General features: G+C 38.0%; 1 protein-coding gene across 1 annotated transcript in view; it reads left to right on the top strand.

The window, feature by feature from the left end:
• LOC141392783 (uncharacterized) overlaps positions 1 to 21277 on the top strand; it is a 384189-nt gene extending 362912 nt beyond the window's left edge. The window contains exons 7-8 of the mRNA XM_073965749.1: positions 7352 to 7541; positions 20059 to 21277. Of these exons, the coding sequence (XP_073821850.1) occupies positions 7352 to 7541; positions 20059 to 21188 (1320 nt within the window). The 3' untranslated portion in view covers positions 21189 to 21277. The remainder of the gene's footprint in view (positions 1 to 7351; positions 7542 to 20058) is intronic.
• Positions 21278 to 21825: the final 548 nt, after the last annotated feature.

Genomic DNA, 21825 nt, shown 5'->3' with positions numbered 1-21825 from the left:
CAGTGGATCATCGTACAAATTTGGACCAGTATGCCAGTAAGACACTAATGTTGAAATTTTGTGGAGGTACCGATATGGGCCGTTTTAGAAGTTAAACTAAATTTGGACAATATACTAGAAGATCCAAAGTTGTGGACCGGTATTGCCATCTTCGAACTGAAACTAAGTTTGGACAAAATATAACGAACACCAAAATTTGGACCAAATCGGTTGATCAGTTCGAGAGATATCGTGCTCTCCAGCCACTACATATGGTGTCATTGGGTGTTTTACACCGTTTGGGCTGTTTTATCAAAAAAAGTTTGGACTTGTCATGAAAAAATTTTTACCGTGGTAATTGAGGCAGCGAATGCAAGTAGCTTCAACAAAAATCAAAGTGATTCGAGAGAAGGTCTTAAAGTTAACCTTTCCGTAATTTTGTGTGATAGGTACCCAAAGGAGTGGACAAATATAGTCCATATTTGAACCTGATCTATATCTGGTAGATATATTAGGATGTTTAAAGTATGGACCAAATCGGTCACTCCCTTCAAGATTTATCGTGCGAACAATTTTTCCGAACAGTTTTGAACTTTTTTACCGAAAGGAGTGGGCCGATATGGCTTATCTTCAAACTTAAACTAAGTTTGGACAAAATATTATGAAGGCCAAATTTTGGACCAAATCGGTTGATCCGTTCGACAGTTATCTTGCGCTCCAACCACTACACATGGTGTCATAGGGGGTTTTTGCATCTTTCAGGCTATTTTCTCAGGAAGCATGGACTTGCCCCTTATAAAGCTTGTACCATCGTATGGGAGGCAGTGAATACAAGTTGTTACAACAAAAATCAAAGAGATTCGTAAGCAGGTCCTAAACTGCACTTTTCCGATATTTTGTGTGGGAGGTACCCGAAGGAGTGGACCGATTGAATTCATATTGGAACCTAGTCAAAGTCTTGTACAAATTTCACGATGTGCAATGTATGGACCAATTCGGTCACTCCCTTCAAGAGTTATCGTGCGCACAAATTTTCCGAACATTTCCAAACTTTTGTGGGGGAGGTACCGGAAGGAGTAGACCGATATAACCCATCTTCGAACTAAAACTAAGTTTGGACAAAATATTATGGAAGTCAAATTTTGGACCGAATCGGTTGATCCGTTCGAGAGTTGTCGTGCGCTCCAGCCAGCCAGACATACAGACGGACTGACATAGCTAAATCAACTCCAAATAGTTTGAAACACATTTCGTCCAAACATACTTGTGGTCTAAAACCATTATTTCGATGAGGCACATTTTTCCCGTATGAAAGTGTATATACCCTCGTTGGCATAAATGCTGAGGGTATGAAAAAGGTCAGACACCAATAAACAAAGCATAAAAATTCCAAAAAATAATTTAATTTTTTTCCAAATTTGGAAAAAATACTCCTTGGGTTTCAGAAAACTCTTATACCTCTTATAAAAACTCATATATTAAAAAAAAAGTTTAAAAAGTTATAATTTATATGGGTAACTGTGTGGAAAACACACATTTTTAGCCACGTAATTTCAAAAAATTTAAAAAAGTGTTATACTGAAGGAACGGGACTGGCTGAAAGAGGGCACCATTCTGTGAAAATGGAACTTTGTTCGAAGGTGTTCCCAAAAAGTTCTAGTCCACTAAATTTGGAATTTCACTAAAATTTACTACCAGAGGAAAAATAAAATAGCTCACATCGTGTAAACTCTACGGTAATTTGTTCAAATGATTCTTAAAGGAAAGAAATGCTACCTACCTAACAAAAAACAATGAACACAATATCTGTTATAGTTTCTGAGAAATAGCTGTTTCTTTCCCCAGAAATTAGCAAAAAATTACGTATTTTCCAAAATTGGGAAACATTTTTCTTTAGGAGCACGCCACGAGATTTTAAGTGTTTTGTGGAGTTTACCTACATTTCTTGGCCGAACTTTCTGAAATTTGACATTTTAGGTATTTGAGGTGGTCGTAAAATTTTATACCAAAAATTATCAGTATAGGTTCATACTTTCAGGATTTTAGCTAGGCTGACTTCCGTATCGCCCCTCCACCAAGTAATCCATGGTATGATCAGGAGTGTCGTGCTGCTACCGAAGAGAAAAATGCGTCATATAGGGCTACTTTACAATCCGTAGCAAGGCGTAGCGCAAGAGAGAGATATCGTGAGAAAAGGAGAGAGGAGAAACGCCTATTCCGCAGGAAAAAGAGTGAGATGGAAAAGCGGGAGTGTGAAAAAATCGAGATGTACAGGAACCAGAATGAAGTCCGAAAATTTTACCAAAGAGTCAAGCATCAAACTGATGGCTTTGGTACAGGCACATCCTCCTGTAGAGACCAGCAAGGTAATTTGGTAACTGATACAGATAGTGTGCTCAGGATATGGAAAGAACGTTTTTTTAAAACTGTTGGTATCCAATAGCAGCGAAGACGACGAAGATACCACAGACCCAATCCCAGAAGATGGTATTGAATGTATACCGCCCAGCCAAGATGAGGTAAATACAGCAATAAGTCGGCTGAAGTATAATAAGGCAGCAGGGGCCGATGGCTTACCAGCCGAGCTGTTCAAAACCGGAGGCGACACACTGATAAGGTGTATTCATCAGCTAGTTAGCGCCATATGGCAGGTAGAACGAGTACCCGATGATTGGAATCTGAGTATACTGTGCCCCGTCCAGAAGGAAAGAGATAAGACTGTATGCTTTAACTATAGGGGCATAAGTCTACTCCCTATTGCCTACAAGATAGTGTCAGGGATATTGTGCGAACGACTAAAGGCCATGGTCAACGAAATAATTGGACCATACCAATGCGGCTTTAGACCTGGCAAGTCCACCATTGACCAGATATTTCCCCTGCGGCAAATCCTGGAGAAGACCCAAGAGATGCAAATCGACACCTACCACCTTTTTGTCGATTATAAAGCATCCTTCTACAGCCCTCTGCGTTCAAAGGTATTCCAAGCCTCGTCTAAATTTGGTATCCCCGCAAAGCTCATTCGGCTTTGTAAAATGACTTTAACTGACACGATATCCTCAGTTAAAATAGGAAAGAACCTCTCCGAAGAGTTTTGTACCAAAAGAGAATTCAGGCAAAGATACAGCCTTTCGTGTGATCTTTTCAACATCCTGCAAGAAAAGGTTATACGAGAGGCAAACGTCAAAAGAAGTGGCACAATCTACACCAATAGCCACATGTTACTTGCTTATGCTGGTGATATATACTTCATGGGACGATCAGAAAAAGAAGGTCGAAGGAGAATCTGCTAAAGTGTGTCTGGCGGTAAGCGGTGAGAAGACCAAGTTAATGGTGTCGACGCGCAATGTGTCCATTGAGCTCGGACCAACTGTGACAGTTGGTTCCTATAATTTCGAGGTAGTAAAAGACTTCGTCTACCTCGGCACCTCCGTAAACACAACAAACGACATCAGACATTATCAAAAAGAAGAATTGTATTGGCCAACAGATGTTACTTTTGTTTAAGGAAGCAGTTTAAAAACAAAGCCAGTTTAAAACAAAGCCAGCGATGATGAACCCGCTAAAAAGGCGTATAAATACGGTCCGCTTGGCGGAGCGCGTAGAATTGGCAGACCAAGGAAAAGTTGGCGCAAATAAGTGGATGAAGAGGATCACAGTGGTGTCCATCTCATCGTCCGGCAATGTGATGGCTTTCCAGTTGGACAAGGGAGAACATTCTAAGACTCAGACCTAGAGTTGCACTCTCATTAAGGTATGGGTATTATATATATTTCCTCCATAGAACGGTACCTCCCTATTTCCGGTATTTTGATGGCTGTGGCCTCAATATTCCACCGAAACGGTGGGGTATTAAACGTTCCATATGAAATTTGTCGGTATAGGTCCACTCCTTTATATAGCCCTATAGAACGTACCTCCCCATTTTCGGTGTTTTGAAGGTTGTGACCTCTATGTTTCTCAAAAATGGCTGAAATTTGGTACTTAGTCTTCGTTGGGGTATAAAACTTTCCCCCAGGTCCTTCATATAGCCCTCATAGAACGTAGCTCCCGATTTTCGGTATTCTGAAGTGTATTGTCACAGCAACCCACCGAAATGGCCGAAACTTGGTATTTAGTCTTTGTATGAGGTAAAAGCCTTTCTGACTGATATTCGTCGGTTGAAGGTTGTGACTTCAATATCCCACCGAAAGACTGAAATTTGTTATTTAGTCTTCCATGGGGTTATAAAATATTCCAGAATCATCGGCATAAGTCCGCGGGTCCCAAATATCCCCAAAGAAGCGTACCTCTTGATTTTCGGTATTTTAAAGGTTTTACCGATTTATAGGAAATTTGGTACTTTGTCTAAAAACTTTCCGACAGAAAATTGTAGGTAGAGATCTACGTTTTAATATAGCTTGTTGAAAAGTGGTATTTAGTCTTCTTTATAAACGAAAAGAAACTAATTGTTCAATTTTCCTTCAATACAACTCGTGGTGGAGGGTATAACAAGTTCGGTCTCGCCGAATTTAACGCCGTTCTTACTTGTTTTAAATTTAAGTCCTCGCGTCGCACAGTGTTGCCTCAGTGGACAAAAATCGAAAAATGTGTTCTTGACTTTTTTATAATTTTATGGTTTTATTTTATTGAGAACAAACCTCAAGATGTTGTCGATATTTGGTGTTACTATGAAGTTATAGCTCGTTAAACATAGAACATTTTTCGTATGTGACATTTACTAAAATGTATTTAAAAAAGAAACCCATGTTCATGGAAATTTTTTAAAGAACTTATTGACATATTCCACAACTTTTGAATAGGGAATTAAAGAGTGGTCTATAGCCTTGCAATTTATGAAAAAAAAAGTTTACATATATTGTGTATACATAAAGTACCGTTATGTTGATTGAAACAGTAACGTGTTATACAAAACTCACGAATTTCGCTTCTTTCATGGAGTGTATCTAAAAATTGCAGCAAATTGCAGTTTCGACCATTTGGTACATGAAACAGACATCCCTTTCGAATTAAAAAATGCAAAGTTTACATCCTATAAAATCCGATTCTCGGAGCCACAACCATATCATCATAAACAATTTGTACGAAAGGAGCAAGAATCCTTGTTTTGCCTCAGTGGATAAATTCACTTTATATGACTGCTTCGTTTTATATATCCAAATATGAACCGATTTTTAACAAAATCGGTAAAACTGATCAGAGGCCCAAGCAAATATCGCATATTATATTTGTAGGCGGTTCAATTAAAATTGGCTGAGTTATAGCAAAATCGGGGAAATATATATATGTGGAGACTATATCGAAATCTGATCCGATTTTTAACAAAATCGGTAAAACTGATCAGAGGCCCAAGCAAATATCGCATATTAAATTTGAAGGCGGTTCAATTAAAATTGGCTGAGTTATAGCAAAATCGGGGAAATATATATATGTGGGGGCTATATCGAAATCTGATCCTATTTTTAACAAAATCGGTAAAACTGATCAGAGGCCCAAGCAAATATCGCATATTAAATTTGAAGGCGGTTCAATTAAAATTGTCTGAGTTATAGCAGAATCGGAGAAATATATATATGGGGGATATATCCTAATCTGAACCGATATGGACCAAAATGGGAATTTTTCATTCCTATGCCTGCATAAGTACTTGTATAAAAATTCATCGACCTAGGTCAACTCCTTCTATTTTTGTCCACGTTTACAAGGAAGCGGCAACACTGTGCGTCGCCTCGTGAATATAGCTTCCACAGAAGAGGCCTCCATAACGACCAATTTTTGCCGGAAAATATTTTATCTATTGAGAACTCTAAATACCTTAAATGTAATCCGTTCATCATTATATGAAGGGATGCGTAGAAAATTTCAACGGTATATGTCTAGTGGGGCCAAGATGTTTTCTTGGAATGCCCAAATTTAATTTGAGCAGACGAAACTTCCCTACTGTATTTGATTCTTGTTATTATAAAAATGAATGTAATTCACATAAACAATAAATAAATAAATAACAATTACAATTGGACCATTTATATGTGTCTTAAGGAGGAAATGTGGTACCACAATAGAATTAAGATTACTCTACGAATATTCTATTGGTCAAATACCAAAACCATATTATTTAATTCCAAACTATACTTACTAACGTATAGAATTTTCAATCCTATAATACTTTGAAACCACTTCTGTGTTTACTAATTTAAAGCGTAAAATTTCCCACAATTATTGATTTAGAGGTTTCATGGGCTATCATGAACATCTTGTTGCTCTCAATTACTTACCAAGTCATATATTCTTAGCAGAAACCACACTTATCTTCTTCATATGTGTATGTAAATAATTGCACAAACAAATACACGAAAGTGTTTGTACACACACACAAACTCATTTAAATACATATGTATATGAAGCGATATAAGACAACAACTTGAACGTCGATAAGTTAATGAGAATGTGGTTATATGTATATGTGTAAGGGTGAATTGGGAGTTTATTCATTGCACATGGTATGAAAATAATTTTTAACCCAATTACGAAACTATACAAAATCGTGGATTTTGAACATTATTTTCAAATACTACCAAAACTTTAATCGTAGACTTAAAAAACATGTTAAAAAATTTTTGACTACAGTCTTATATTTTCCTTTGAAATTATTACCATGCCACCCTATTAAATGTTTTCATTTGCCTCGGGAACATCTTCATCTTATTTGCCTCCACCATATTTGCATATCCAATATGCATAAGTATGTCATTCACACACATAAGTCAATATGACGTTATATCATTTTCATTCTCTCTCTGCGTTTAACCACATCAAGTGGTAAATATGACTGGCATTCATTGAAAGTCAAAACAAACAACAAGAACAATAATGAAATAACAGCATCATATCACGACATGTGAGATCTTTACCATATTTAATGGCCAAAAGGAATGAAATATCTATAGCCGTTAGCCTGGTTCCTTGGTTCCTGGTTTCTTTTTCAGCTTGCTCATTACATTTGAGGTGAATACTGTGTGTGTATGTCATTATTGAAATTATCCTTCTTAATGCAGCCACAGTAACTATGGGCCGGGCGCAAGAATTAAAAACGTCAATGAATAAAATTTTCTTCAATGGTCATTTCAAAATCATTTGCCAGCCCGTTGAGATGGTTTTCAATGATAATTGGTTTTTTCATGTTTACTTGGCAGGCTTGGGTTATTTCTTTTTCATCTTCTACTTTGTATTGAAACCAATACTCCGTATCAGATATCCTTAATCAATTAAACGGCTATACATTTTTGTTCATTTTAAGTATGTGCAGATGTACATTTTATTGGTTGGCTTTTCTTTAAAAGGTGTGTGTGTGTGTTTTTCATTTAATTTACAGATACGTTGTACAGCCCACATACATGATGTTTATTGGAAATCTACAGAAAAATCAGTTGAAGAAAATCGTCATGCCACCAAACAGGCTGGCAATGTCAATGTGGTCCATACATTCTCAGATGATTATTTCGATATGGATGATGAGGAGAATGTCATTGATCGTTCGGATACATATATGACACATATAAAAGGTAAGAATAAAAGAATGAAATTTCTTAAGTATTATACAATTTTAAAGATTTTGTGGAATTTAAATTAATATTGAATTGATACAAGAGCAGAGATCCCTTTATTGAACAATGAAGCGAGAAGAAATAAACATTCATAGGGAAAGTTAAGAGCATTTTTGTGAAATCTTAGTCTTTTGTAATTATCATTTATCTCTTCAGACCGTCTATGAAAACAGCCTTCAGGGGGTCTTAAAAACTCTCATTAGGGCGTCTAAAAAGACCCCTATCAGGTCGTATATAAAGGCTACCTTTGGGTGTTTATAAAGACTCTCTTTAGTATGTCTATAAAGACTTCCACGTCTTTAAAATCTCCTTCCTGGGTGTATATAAAAATACCCTTCAGAGCGTCTATAAAGACTCTCTTCAGGGCGTCTGTACAGACTCCCTTCAGGGTGTCTATAAAGACTCCTTTCAGTGCATCAATAAAGATCCCTATCAGTTCGTATATAAACTCCATTCAGAGCTTCTCCAAAACTTTCTTCAGGGCGTCTATAAAGACTCCATTCAGACCGTCTACAAAGAATACCTATAGGGCGTCTATTCAAGACCTCAATAAAGACTCTCTTCAGGGCGTCTTTTAATACTCCATTTTGGGATTTTATAAACACTACCTTGGGACTTCTATAAAGACTCCTTTCAGGGCGTCTATAAAGATGTGCATAAAAACTCCCTTCAGGATGTCTATATTGACTCCCTTCCGGGCGTCTATAAAGACTCCTTTCAGATCGTCCATAATACCCAACATCAATTTAACCACATTTTAGCCGATAGCCTTAGATGCTAGTGCTATTTATACCCTATACCACAATGTGGAAAAGGGTATTATAAGTTTGTTTTGCTAAAAATTCATGTAACACCGCGAAATATTCGTCGGAGACCCCCAATGTGGTATACCAATCTTCATATCTCGACGAGATAAAGCGATTTTGAGATGTGTGTCCGTCCGTCAGTCCGTCCGTCCGTCCGTCTGTCCATTATAAATTGTAAACACGCTCCAGGCCGCAATTATGGACCGATCGTCACGAAATTTTGTATGGAGGTCGGGTTCAGATCAGAATAGATCCCTATTCTTATTGGTGATGATCGTGAAATATTTAGCGGGTGAAATGGACCAAAAACATAATATTTATCAAATTTTCTAGCGGCTCTGTAGGTCTCAATAATAGTCCGATCAACGCGATATTTTAAGTAAGGTAAGAGTATATCACAAAGGAGAAGCTTGCAATTTGAGATGGCGATCGGATAATATTTAGAGGGTTAAATGGACCAAAACTTTTGTGTGAAAATTGTGAAAATTTTTAATATACAGCTTATATCTTAATTCCTGGAAGTGACATGCCGGACAAGTGAGTTATACTTGAAAGTGGAACGCTTGACCTTTCAATTGATGCCAATTATGTTGGTGTGCATGATAATAAACTCGCTAGAAGTCGCAATTATACATTAATAGTCACGAAATTTTGCACCGGGTAAGAGTATAGGTCGAAAAAGATGCCTACAATTTTGAATGATGATCTGATATTCTTTAGCGGGTGAAAGGGACCATTACTTTTGTATGATAAATATAAAAATTTTATTTTTCGTCGATATTTTAATTCCTTGAGGACATATATATTTCGCAAAGTAGCCACATATGGGAAAAAACTACTGACCTTTCCTCTGATGTAAATTGCAATAAAGTATTTGCTAGATAACGGGCCTACTGCCTAATATATAATGGGTTCTGTGTAGAGAACCACATTTTTATCCCATGCTACATATTGTCTCTCCAAAAGTTTATGTAACACCAATATTCGTCCTAGACAAATTATTTGGTATGCCAAAACTCAGCGATGTGTGTCCGTCCATTATAAATTGTAAACAAGCTTAAGGCCGCAATTATGGACCGATTTTTACGAATTTTTTAAGGAGGTTGGGTTCGGGCCAGAATAGTAATGATTAGTTTTTGCTTATGATCGTGAAATGTTCAGGGAATGAAATGGACCAAAAACAAAATTTTAACCAATTTTGTAGCGGCTCTGTAGGTCAAAATTTTAAACAAAGTTTGAGTTTATGATGAAGAAGAAGCGTACAAACCAACGTGAAGATCAGATAATACTTAGCGGGTTAAACTTTTGTGTGAAATTGGTAAAAATTTCAATAACGTAGCGGTTAAACAACGGAAGTAGTAGTACTACATAAGTGGGTTTCATAACATTTTAGTTTGTGTGAATTAAATTTTCCTTTCCTGCTACAAAAATGTCTTTGTCATGCAAGATAACTTTTTGGTTTTGGTCATAAGTATTATACATTACATCTCTGATATTTGTTTGATAATTAAATTTTCACAATCATTGAAAAGAAGTTCCGTGGATAGCGATTGCCCAGGGATAGTGGTATAGGGTATCCCACGGTCGGCTCCGTCCGACTATAGACTTTTCTTACTTGTTTTTATATATTTTTTTTGTAATTATTTATTATAATAAATATTTGAAATAAATAAAATAAATAGGGCGCCCATAAAGACCACTTCCAGGGCATCAATAAAGAATTCCTTTTAGAATTCTATAAAGACTGCTTTTAGGGCGTCTTTAAAGACTCCGTTTTTGGATTCTATAAAGACTCCTTCAGGGAGCCTATAAAGACTTCCATTAGGCCGTACCTTAAAATCGTTTAAAGGGCCTCTCATCAACTTATTGTATTTGCCTCTAAATTCCTCCTACATTTCTTTGTTCTTATTTGTTTCCCTCGAATTTTTTGTTAAATGTATATGTAAGGAATTGAATTTCTCTACAAATTTGCTTGTCACTCACGTTTATCTTCATTTTTGTAGTAAATTTACAAAATTTTTACATTTTTCACAAAATAACAAAGAAAAACCTCATCTTCCCTTCAGTTATTTGTAACAGATGCTTGCAAAAATAGTAGGGAATTTCTATCAAATTTTTCGTTCTGTGGTAATTGACGTAGGGGACGAAATATACCAAGGAACGGTCCTGGCCGGCTTTAACATGGTGAAGTCCAGGATTTAGCTTGGTCCCTCTTTCATCTCAAGTGGACACTGACCTCCCCGTCGTGTCACCTGGGGAGCTGCTTTTAACACCCGTTAAAGGTAGTGAGCTAACATGTGCCGCGCGTTCACCCATCAGAACGATAAAAACTTGGGTTTGGGCGTCGGGCTAGTAACCCTCCCCTAGAAAAAAGCAGACTACTATGAAAAAACGAAAGAAAAGAAAAACAAACCCCTTCTAAAGTTGACGACCTCCGCAAACGTTTTAAAGACCATGATCTGCGAATCTGCACCTGGAATGTTCGCACTCTTTAAGGAGAAGGTGCACTTTACGCATTGGCAGATGTACTTGAAAAGTCCAAGGCCGGCATTACTGCCATACAGGAAAAACGATGGACTGGGAAATATGTCACAACAACACCTAAAGGTGACGCACTGTATTATAGCTGCCATGACACAAAGCTTGAGTTTGGTCGCTGTTTTGTAGTTAGTCAGAGGTTAAAACATCTGGTCTCCAGCTTCACCCCAGTGAATGAAAGACTTGCTACAATTCAATTAAAAGCAAAATTCTTCAACATCAGCTTTATCTGCGCTCATGCTCCAACCGAAGACAAGGACGAACAAGGACCGTTGTGCTGCCCATGACATTAAAATTGTTCTAGGCGATTTTAATGCCAAAATTGGAGAGGAGAATATCTTTGGCCCAACAGTCGGGAAATTCAGTCTCCACAGTGCAACATCTGACAATGGTATGAGGCTGATAGACTTTGCGGCGGAAAAAACATGGTAGTCAGCAGTACCAGATTTAAGCATCTCGATATTCATAAGGGCACCTTGCTGTTGCCAGATTAAAGAATAAGAAATCAAATTGATCACGTTGTGATAGATGGAAGACATGCATCAAGCGTGTTGGATGTACGATCGTTCCGAGGTGCCACTCGGACAACTACCTTGTTGCAGCAAAGGTACGTACCAGATTAAACGTAGCAAACAAAGTGCGAACAGAAACAACACGGAAGTTGGACATCGGTAAGCTGCAGTCACAACAGATAACCACAGTATATTCCACTCAACTGGCCCAACTGCTTAATCAAAGCACTCTTCGTCCCGATAACATATCAGGACAATGGCAAAACATTGCCCACTCCATGCAAACAGCCGCAAAATCAGTACTTGGATACCAGAGACCTCCACCAAGGAATCCATGGTATGACGAGGAGTGTCGTGCTGCTACTGAAGAGAAAAATGTGGCATATAGGGCTAATTTACAATCAGTAGCAACGCGTAGCTCACGAGAGTGGTATAGGGAGAAAAGGAGAGAGGACAAGCGTCTTTTCCGCAGGAAAAAGAGAGAGATGGAAAATCGGGAGTGTGGACAAATCGAGATGTACAGGAGACAGAATGAAGTCCGAAAATTCTACCAAAGAGTAAAACATCAAACTGATGGCTTTGGAACTGGCACATCCTCCTGTAGAGACCAGCAAGGTAATTTGGTAACCGATACAGATAGTGTGCTAAGGATATGGAAAGAACATTTTTCAAATCTGTTGGTATCCAATAGCAGCGAAGACGACAAAGATACCACAGTCCCAATCCCAGAAGATGGTATTGAATGTATACCGACCAGCCAAGATGAGGTAAAGACAGCAATAAATCGGCTGAAGAATAATAAGGCAGCAGGAGCCGATGGCTTACCAGCCGAGCTGTTCAAAACCGGAGGCGACACGCTGATAAGGTGTATTCATCAGCTAGTTAGCACCATCTGGCAAGAAGAACGAGTACCCGACGATGGAGTATCGTGTGCCCCGTCCACAAGAAGGGAGATAAGTCTTTATGCTCCAACTATAGGGGCATAAGTCTTCTCTCTATCGCCTACAAGATAGTGGCAGGGATATTGTGCGAACGAATAAAGCCGATGGTTAACGAAATAATCTTACCATACCAATGCGGCTTTAGACCTGGCAAGTCCACCATTGACCAGATATTTACCCTACGGCAGATCGACATCTACCACCTTTTTGTCGATTATAAAGCAGCGCAAAACTCATTCGGCTTTGTAAAATGACTCTAACTGACAAAAGATCTTCAGTTAAAATAGGAAAGAACCTCTCCGAAGAGTTTTGTACCAAAAGAGGTTTCAGGCAAGGAGACATCCTTTCGTGTGATCTTTTCAACATTCTGCTAGAAAAGGTTATACGAGAGGCAAACGTCAAAAGAAGTGGCATAATCTACGCCAATAGCCACATGTTACTTGCCTATGCTGATGATATAGACATCATGGGCGATCAGAAAAAGAAGTAACCGATACCTTTATTAAGGTCGAAGGAGAATCTGCTAAAGTGGGTCTGGCGGTAAACGGCGAGAAGACCAAGCTGATGCTGTCGACGCGCAATGCGTGCATTGAGATTGGACCAACTGTTGAAGTTGATTCCAATAATTTTGAGGAAGTAAAATTCTTTGTATACCTCGGCACCGCCGTAAACACAACAAACGACATCAGTTGTGAAATAAAAAGAAGAATTGTATTGGCCAACAGATGCTACTTTGGCTTAAGTAAGCGCTTTAAAAACAAATCCACATCTCGTCAAACAAAAATAACGCTTTACAAAACACTGATACTACCCGCGCTGATGTATGGTTCCAAAGCTTGGGTACTTGCGCAAGCAGACATGGAAGTGCTTGGTGTGTTTGAGAGAAAATGTCTTCGAAAGATCTACGGACCGATCTGCATTGACGGTGAATATCGACGTCGTATGAACCACGAGCTGTATCTGCTATACAACGACATCAATATAGTTAAATGTATCGAGATGCAGCGATTGCCTTGGCTAGGCCATATAATAAGAATGAGCGACGATGAACCCGCTAAAAATGCGTATAAATTCGAGCCACATGGCGGTGCACGCAGAATTGGCAGGCCAAAGAATAGGTGGCGCAAACAAGTGGATGAAGAGATGACAAGGCGCTGTATTCCAAAAGGCGAAGCACTAAACAGAGAGAATTGGAGATCTTTTCTTAGTTCGGTCTATCAAACAAATGTTCTGTAATGGGCCAGATAAGTAAGTAACTAGTAAGTTATAAAGCCTCGTTTCCGGGCGATGTTAATGCTCCCATTTGGGATCTTAGAAAGACTGCCTTAGGACTTCTACAAAGACTCCCTTCAAGGTGTCAAGAAAAACTCCCTTCCGGATGTTTATAAAAACTCCCGTCTGGGCGTCTGAATAGACTTCATTCGTGCCGTATACAAAGACCACCTTCAGGGTTTCTATAAAGATTCCTTTTCAGGACGTCTATAAAAACATCCCTTCAGGATGTCTATAATGACTCCCTTCAGGGCGTCTATAAAGACTCCTTTCATGGCATCCACAAAAACCACTTCCAAGGTAACCTTAAAGACTCCCTTTTTGGATTCTTTAAAGACTGCTTTTAGGGCGCCTTTAAAGACTCCATTTTTGGATTCTATAAAGACTTTTTTCATGGCTTCTATATAGACTCCCTTCAGGGAGCCTATAAAGACTTCCATTAGGCCGTACCTTAAGATGGTTTATAGAGCCGCTCATCAACTCAAGGTATTAGCCTATAAATTCCTCCTACATTTCTTTGTTCTTATTTGTGTCCCTCGAATTTTTGTTATATGTTTATTTAAGGAATTGAATTTCTCTACAAATTTGCTTGTCACCCACGTTTGTCTTAATTTTTCTAGTAAATTTACAAAGTTTGTACATTTTTCATTAAACAACAAAGAAAACCTCATCTTCCCTTCAGTTATTTGTAACAGATGCTTGCAAAATAATAGTAGGGAACTTCTATCAAATTCTTTATACTGTGGTAAATGCAATGCAACTTGTGTGCCAAGAAGCATGATATGGAATGACGTAAGTGCATAAAAAGTAATTTGTTAAAACTAATAAAAGACATATGCTAAAAATTTAACATTTCAACGTTATCATCGTCATCAACGCATTCTTACCACAAAGGAATCATTGCGAGCAACAAGTTCTCCAAATATATGTGTCTGTATAATGAAATATAAGGATTTCAGGAAAACGTATATTTTGTCCGAACTAAGTTTAAGCTCGAAGATGAGCTTTATCGGCCCATTCTTTATGGTACCATCGCCACAAAATTTCAAAACTGTCGAAGGCAGTAACCGATTTGGTCCGTGCTTTGCACATCGTAATATTTTTATTTATATGGCAACCTCTTCGGGTACCTCCCACACAAAACTTCGGAAAAATTGATCTTTGTTCTTACAACTTATATTCGCTGGCCCCATTACGACGGTACAAGTTTTTTTAGGGGCAAGCCCATACCTTCCTGAGAAAATATCACGAAAGCTGTAAACACCCCCCTATGCCACCATTTGTAGTGGTTGAAGCGCACGATAATTCTCGAACGGATCAGCCGTTTCGTTTCAAAATTTGGCCTTTGTAATATTTTGTCAAAACTTGATTTAAGTTCGAAGATGAGCACTATCGGTGCGCACCTTCCGGTACCTAAAATGGTCGCGCTATATCTGTTGAACAGAGCAACCTACAAACTTCGGATGTTCTAATATTTTGTCCAAATGTAGGTTTACTTCAGAAATGGTCCATGAAATGGTCCTCCCTCACAAAATTTCAACAATTTTCTTTAAGGGGTTATGGCCACTTATCGACCAAAAAAAAATTTTCATTTTTCATTAATTTTTTACAAGAAATCTGCCAATTATTTGTAGAAGATTTTCATCTGATAGTTCACACCTTGAGCTACTTTTGGAATTTTTTTGTTGACAAATGTTGCACAGTGTTCTGACAAATCTCCGCCTACGAACCACTGTTTTTACTAAAGCAATTTGCGGTGCCCACTGTAGCTCGAAAACGAATAAACCGATCAGCATATGTTTTTGTGGGTGAGAACTTAATAATCTTGAGCCTAAGCAAAAAAGAATTAAAAAATATCACTTATTAAAAAAATTGTAAAATGTCAAAATCAAAATTTCGATTTTAACTGAAAAAGTGGTTAGTTTTTTTGCCATAAATCAGTCAAAACATTTAAAAAAAGATTCTCGCTTAAGTACAAGCTTTTTATATGTATAATAATCCTACAAAAACATATGAAGTTCGGATCATTTTGAGAAAACCGCGTTTCAAACAAGCTCGATATGCCTGATGATCTAGGCGTTCTCTCCTATATTGTTTGACCTCCCTCTCTAGAGCATGAATATCCTCCTGATATGCCTGAATGTGTCGCACAGTGTTGCCGCTTCCATACAAAAGTGGACAAAAATAGAAGGAGTTGACTTAGGTTGATGAATTTTTGCACAAGTACTTATAAGGGCATAGGAATGAAAAATTTCAACTTTGGTTCATATCGGTTCAGATTTGGATATAGCCCCCATATATATCTATCCCCGATTTTGCTATAACTCGGTCAATTTTGATCGAATAGCCTTTAAATTTTATATGTGATATTTTCGTAAAAATCGGTTCAGATTTGGATATAGCTCCCATATATATCTTTCCCCGATTTTGCTATAAATCCCTCAATTTTTGATGAATAGCCTTCAAATTTAACATGATATGATTACTCAGGCCACTGTTCAGTTTTACCGATTCTGATTTGATTTCGCAAAAATCGGTACAGATCAGGATATAGGCTCTATATATATCTTTCACCGATTTTGCTATAAATCGATAAATTTTTGAAACATAGCCCTGAAATTTAACATGGGATGTTTTCTTAAGGCACTTTTCAGTTCCACCGATTTTGAAAAAAACCGGTTTAGATTTGAATATAGCTCTGATATATATTTTCACTAAACACGCAACGATATTGATTTAATAAGAAAATATGACGTAATTATCCGTACTTGAGTGACATCGGGCGAAATTATATATCGAAGATATGTTCAAACCTGAACCGATATGGACCATAGTTGATTTTTTTCATTCCTGTGCTCTCATAAATACTTGTGCAAACATTCATCAACCTACGTCAAAGGTAAAACTGAACAGGGCCCTGAGGAACATCCCATCTTAAATTTGAAGGCTATTCATCAAAAATTGAGCTAATTATAGCAAAATCGTGGGAAGATATATATGGGGGCTATATCCAAATCTGAACCGATTTTTTCGAAAATCGGTGAATCTATTCTGAGGCCTAAGAAAATATCGCACATAAAATTTGAAGGCTATTCGATTAAAATTGACCGAGTTATAGCAAAATCGGTGATAGATATATATGGGGGCTATATCCAAATCTGAACCGATTTTTTTGAGAATCGGTGAATCTATTCAGAGGCCTAAGAAAATAACACACACTAAATTTGAAGGCTATCCGATCAAAATTGAACAAGTTGTAGCTAAATCGGGAAAAGATATATATGGGGGTTATGTAAAATCTGAACCGATATATCTCAGAAGGTTGTAGGGATGGGCAGAAAGTTTTTGCACATTTTTATTTGGAAGAGATGTCCAATTAACGGAAAATAAGAGCCGAGGTGGCAATAGGTGGCAATCAAAAGATATGCTCTACTAAATAATAAGAATTTGAATTTTTTTATCAAATTTAAATTTTGATTTCTTGATAACGGTACTTTGCCCACGTACAGTTGATGTCAACTTTTTGTACTAAAATTTTATATTTATAGCCCACCCATCAAATCCCCATCCAAAACTTTTAATTTTATCAACAAACTTTTCAGAAAATGTTATTTTAAAAATTGTCTAATTTTCATATGATTACCGCTTTAGATTACCTGGGAAATATTTTTCATATTTCAAGGGCTATAACTAACATTATGGATGCACATATCGACAAAATTCTTTCAGATTCGTTGTATGGGATGTGTTTACTGTAAGAAAAAATCATGAACATATGTAAAAGTTAACATCACAATTTTTGATTTTTGTCCACGAGGCAACACTGTGTGTCGGGCCTAGCCAGCAGATGGTGATTGAGATGGCTCTCACGGTAACACCCAAGCAAGTACTGCAACGAAAGCATCTCATTGTGTTGCTTTACTGGAAGAATCTTTGCCCCTTCATGTAGATGGTCCACTGAAGTCCCTGTTGCTGTTCTCAGGGCGGCATTCTGACAGGTTTGAATCTTTTTCATTGGGGTTGGCTCGACGAAGCTCATCACGCTCATTTGCTAATCCCGTCTCCTCTGCTGGGAAGTTTAGTCGGGTATTCGACCAGCAGGGCTGCAGCAGTGATGATTTCTCGGAATGTCCTTTCCGCTACCCGAGCCTCAGAAGGATTGGGCACTTCTCTGAAGCGGTGATTGGTGAACTGTCTGAAACTCGGCCAATCTTCTTTCCTGTGATTGACGAACGTGCGGCGTTCAGAGGTGATGAAATCGGGTGGTCTACAAATGGAGACAATTATGGATAGATGGTCTGAGGGAAATGACGGGTTGCCAGGTGACGTAATTTGCCAGACCAGGTGACACGATGGTTATGTCTGACGATCTGTGACGCTCCCCTCTAATTCTGGTAGGGGTGTCCTCTTTGAACATCACAATCTGCTCAGCCAGCGCTGTAACCCTCTGGTCGTTTCCGAGGGCCGAATGCCACATCTCATGATGCGCATTAAAGTCCCAAGGACCAGGCCATTATGACTTTCCAAAAGCGGGCTGTATACCTTCAGCAACTCTATCTCGGCAGTTCCACACTTGACTGCTACCCCCATACATTCCATTTACGGGTCGTTAGAGACAGGCTCAAGCGAGATAGGTCTGTATTGGACAGAATGGTGCAATACGAAAGCTAATCCCTCACCCCCACTTCTGGTGCGATCCTTCCTTAACATTTTGTAACCATCACCACATTGTAAGCTACAGTTGTTGTTGAGCTTGGTTTCTTGCACCGCCGCGACCTTGATGTTCTTCCGACTTATGAAATCTACTATTTCCTCGATCTTACCTCGGAGTCCATTGCAATTAAATTGCACAAAGGATGCATTTTCTTCGATTGGGACAACAACGGCTGGTGTTAAAGGGGGACTGCGGGGGAGTTTCATAATCCGACGACGAGGGAGTTTCGTAATCGGATGACGACTCACTGGGGCCTGTATTCACGCAGCATGCAGCAACATAGTCCCTGTCGTAGTCCCTCTAGTGGACAAGTCCAGAGCAACCAACTTAGATGCACCCACTCCTGACATCTATTGCATCTCACCGAAGGTTGTATATGGGTGAAGATGCGAATGTTCCAAATTGGTCCTGGGTTTTCCTCCGTCCCGGCACGGACCAAAAGAAACAAATACAAACACATGTACACTGAGGTGGCAGCAGCTGGCCGGAACGCTTATGTGGTTGCGGGTCAATCCGGTACGAAAGAACCCGCTGCCGTGGGATTGTCTAAAATTTGTAGGTGGCCATAACGCCTTAAATGCCTTTTACGATCTGTTCGAAGATCCTTTGGAAAATTAATCCGATGCTACTTTTATGGTACTGTTTAAGCGATATTGTGTTTTTAGTGGGCAAGTCTATGCGTCCTGGCATAGTGGTCCAAATGCTGTATGTTAAACGGAACACACTAAACTGTATAGTGGGCACGATATCTGTCGAACGGAATGACCCCCATAATAAGTTCCACTTCTAAAATGGACAATGTCGGTCCATTCCTTCAAGCACCGCTTATGCAAGGTGTTGCAAATCCATATTTATGTAGGGAAGATGAAATATCCAAAAATTCTGAAAAAAATCTCTTAAATATATAATTTTTGGAGAAAAGGATTGTGCTTGTGTAGGCGGTTTTCGATCTGTCCATAGATTAATGTTTCAATTCACATAGTCTGAGGGCATATCTATGTCGGCTGATACTTTCTTATTTGTTTTATTTGTTCTTACATATTTTTGTATCCAATAGTCAGTTAATTGTACAAAAAAAACTTAAATTAAATATTAAATTTACAAATATCACAATACAATGCCTATAGCCATGGTAATATCAGAAACAAAGGCTTAAATCAACGTAGAAAAATATAGGTTGCCATACAGTGCCACAGGCATTGACCCGTTCAAATTAGTTGATATGAAAATTATTACACTGAATTTTTGTTGCCGTTCTTTTAAGAGGGTGAGTGTTGTTTTTGTGGAACACTCCATTGCCAAAAGTTAAAATATGTTCCAATTTGTTTATTGTTGTTGATAATTTTTTGTTGTCCCTTTATGTGGAGCGGAGTTTTCTGGGTCACTGATATTGTATGTGTATGTGTGTATTGCATGTAAGGCCATAAACAAACGAGAGTGTAGCATCAAATTAAAACGGATCTTGTGCTTTATAAATATTAAATTAAATTCCATTTTTTTGTTATTGTTTCCTCCAACACTATTATATAACGCCACTACTTACAATGTGTTCTCATTTTGCCATTGTGTGTGTCATTTGTATTCATATTTTCTGCTCTTCTCTTTTTTTACTTTCATTTATTTTTTCAACTGCCTGCTGCTTGGCTGTCATACGTGAACATCCATGGTTTTTTCGACATGGTTCTGCTATAGGTGATGTATCATCGTTGAATGCCAGCGGCGGTTCATCCACTTTGCATGCATGCCTTTCATGCTTTTGGCCACGTTTAACAACACTTTCACTGTTGCTCTATTATGGTGTACGGCAACAACTGTTGCAATTATTCTTTGGCCAAAAGACAATAAATGAAAAAATAAGCAATTGTTTGGCATTCAACGGGAAAATGAAAAGGAAAACAGAAACAGTAGCAGCGACAATGGCACACAATGAAAATTGCAACAAGCAGAACAAAGACAATACTGGCCAACAACGACATAAAATGGAGACAAAAGAATTACAAATGCAACAACTACAACGTGAAGTGGTGCCAACAGATCAGCAACAATTGCAGTATGTGCAACACTCCGAATCCAAACAACAAAGACCTGCTATAAGTGGTCCAATGTTCAGTGAAGTGGCAACAATTTGTTATAAAGACATAAAAGACGATGAAGAAGGAGGACATGAGCAACAGCAGCAACAACAAAGAAATAAAATGTTATTGTTAAGAGAGACATTTTTTCAAATAAAGTTAATCAACAATAAAAACGAACAATTGCCCCAGCAACAACTTCAAGTGTCTGTGCAAATGACACAACGGCAACAACAGCATGAACATGAACAACAACAGCAGCAGCATTATTACAATGTGCAACATCAAGTGGCACGCTGCAATGGCCCAACAAGCATAAACGAGAATTATAATTTAACAATGACAATTCAAGTAGCAACCATTTTTAATGCTAACAAGAGAAGAAGCACAACAATAACAACTACTCCAGCAGTTTCAACGAATTCTAGCTACGCAAATATTCCAGTAGCCCAACAAGCATCTATTCTCTTGGTTGTTATATGGCAACTTTGCGATAAACAAAGTCTTGCCATTAAACATAATTTATTTCGTTTGCAACAACAAAAACAACAAAGTTGTTATCTTTCGTATCCCACCAAATTCCAGCAAATCCAAAGCACTACCCCTACCACCACTGCCACCACCTCCACCACAACGAATTCTATCATCAACATCTTTTACCCATCAAACGAAATCAACTTGCACAACTTTCTGCGTATAACTGCCACAGCTTCAAATTTGTTAGCAGAAACAACAACAACAGCAACATGATTTTATTTCATGCATACGTAAAATATCTACAAAAATTGCATACAATTTTTATATATTTTTGTGAAGTGAAAATATTGCAATCTTCTTCAAATCGTGTAAGAAAATAAAAAAATATGAAATAAATGTGTATGTTAAATATGTTGTAGAATAAGTTTTGTAAAATATTAGCAAACATAAACATATATTTATTGCTTGAATAATAGAATAGATAAAGCGAATAAAAAACATGGTAGTGAGACTTTAAAACCTCATTTTAGTTTAATATATTTTAAACCAAAATACTGGTGCTGGCCAGCAACCACGCTATTCGATCTCACAATTTTCGGAATTCCCAAATCAATTTTTACACTATTCAACTTCCACACTTCCACATCCGTTTGAATTGAATGAAAGATTTAAAGGCCAACATAGGAGCTTTACCCTACCTTTCTTGTCTTTTCAATTTTAAAAACCAACCCTTGTGGTCCCAACGCATGGTGGTCAATTTCCCGAAAAACATAAAGTAATTACACACTGGTTGACAATATTATTCGGTCAAACAACTTTTGGAATCCCCAAATGAAATCAAGCACTGTTATGTTCCAAATTCCATCGAAATATTTCCTCATCATATTCTCAAACGCCTACGCCTAACGAA

The sequence above is a fragment of the Musca autumnalis genome, unplaced genomic scaffold, assembly GCF_047663935.1.
Source record: "Musca autumnalis isolate F117 unplaced genomic scaffold, ASM4766393v1 scaffold_2, whole genome shotgun sequence".
NCBI classification, from domain to species: domain Eukaryota; kingdom Metazoa; phylum Arthropoda; class Insecta; order Diptera; family Muscidae; genus Musca; species Musca autumnalis.
This window is presented reverse-complemented; position numbering and strand designations above follow the sequence as displayed.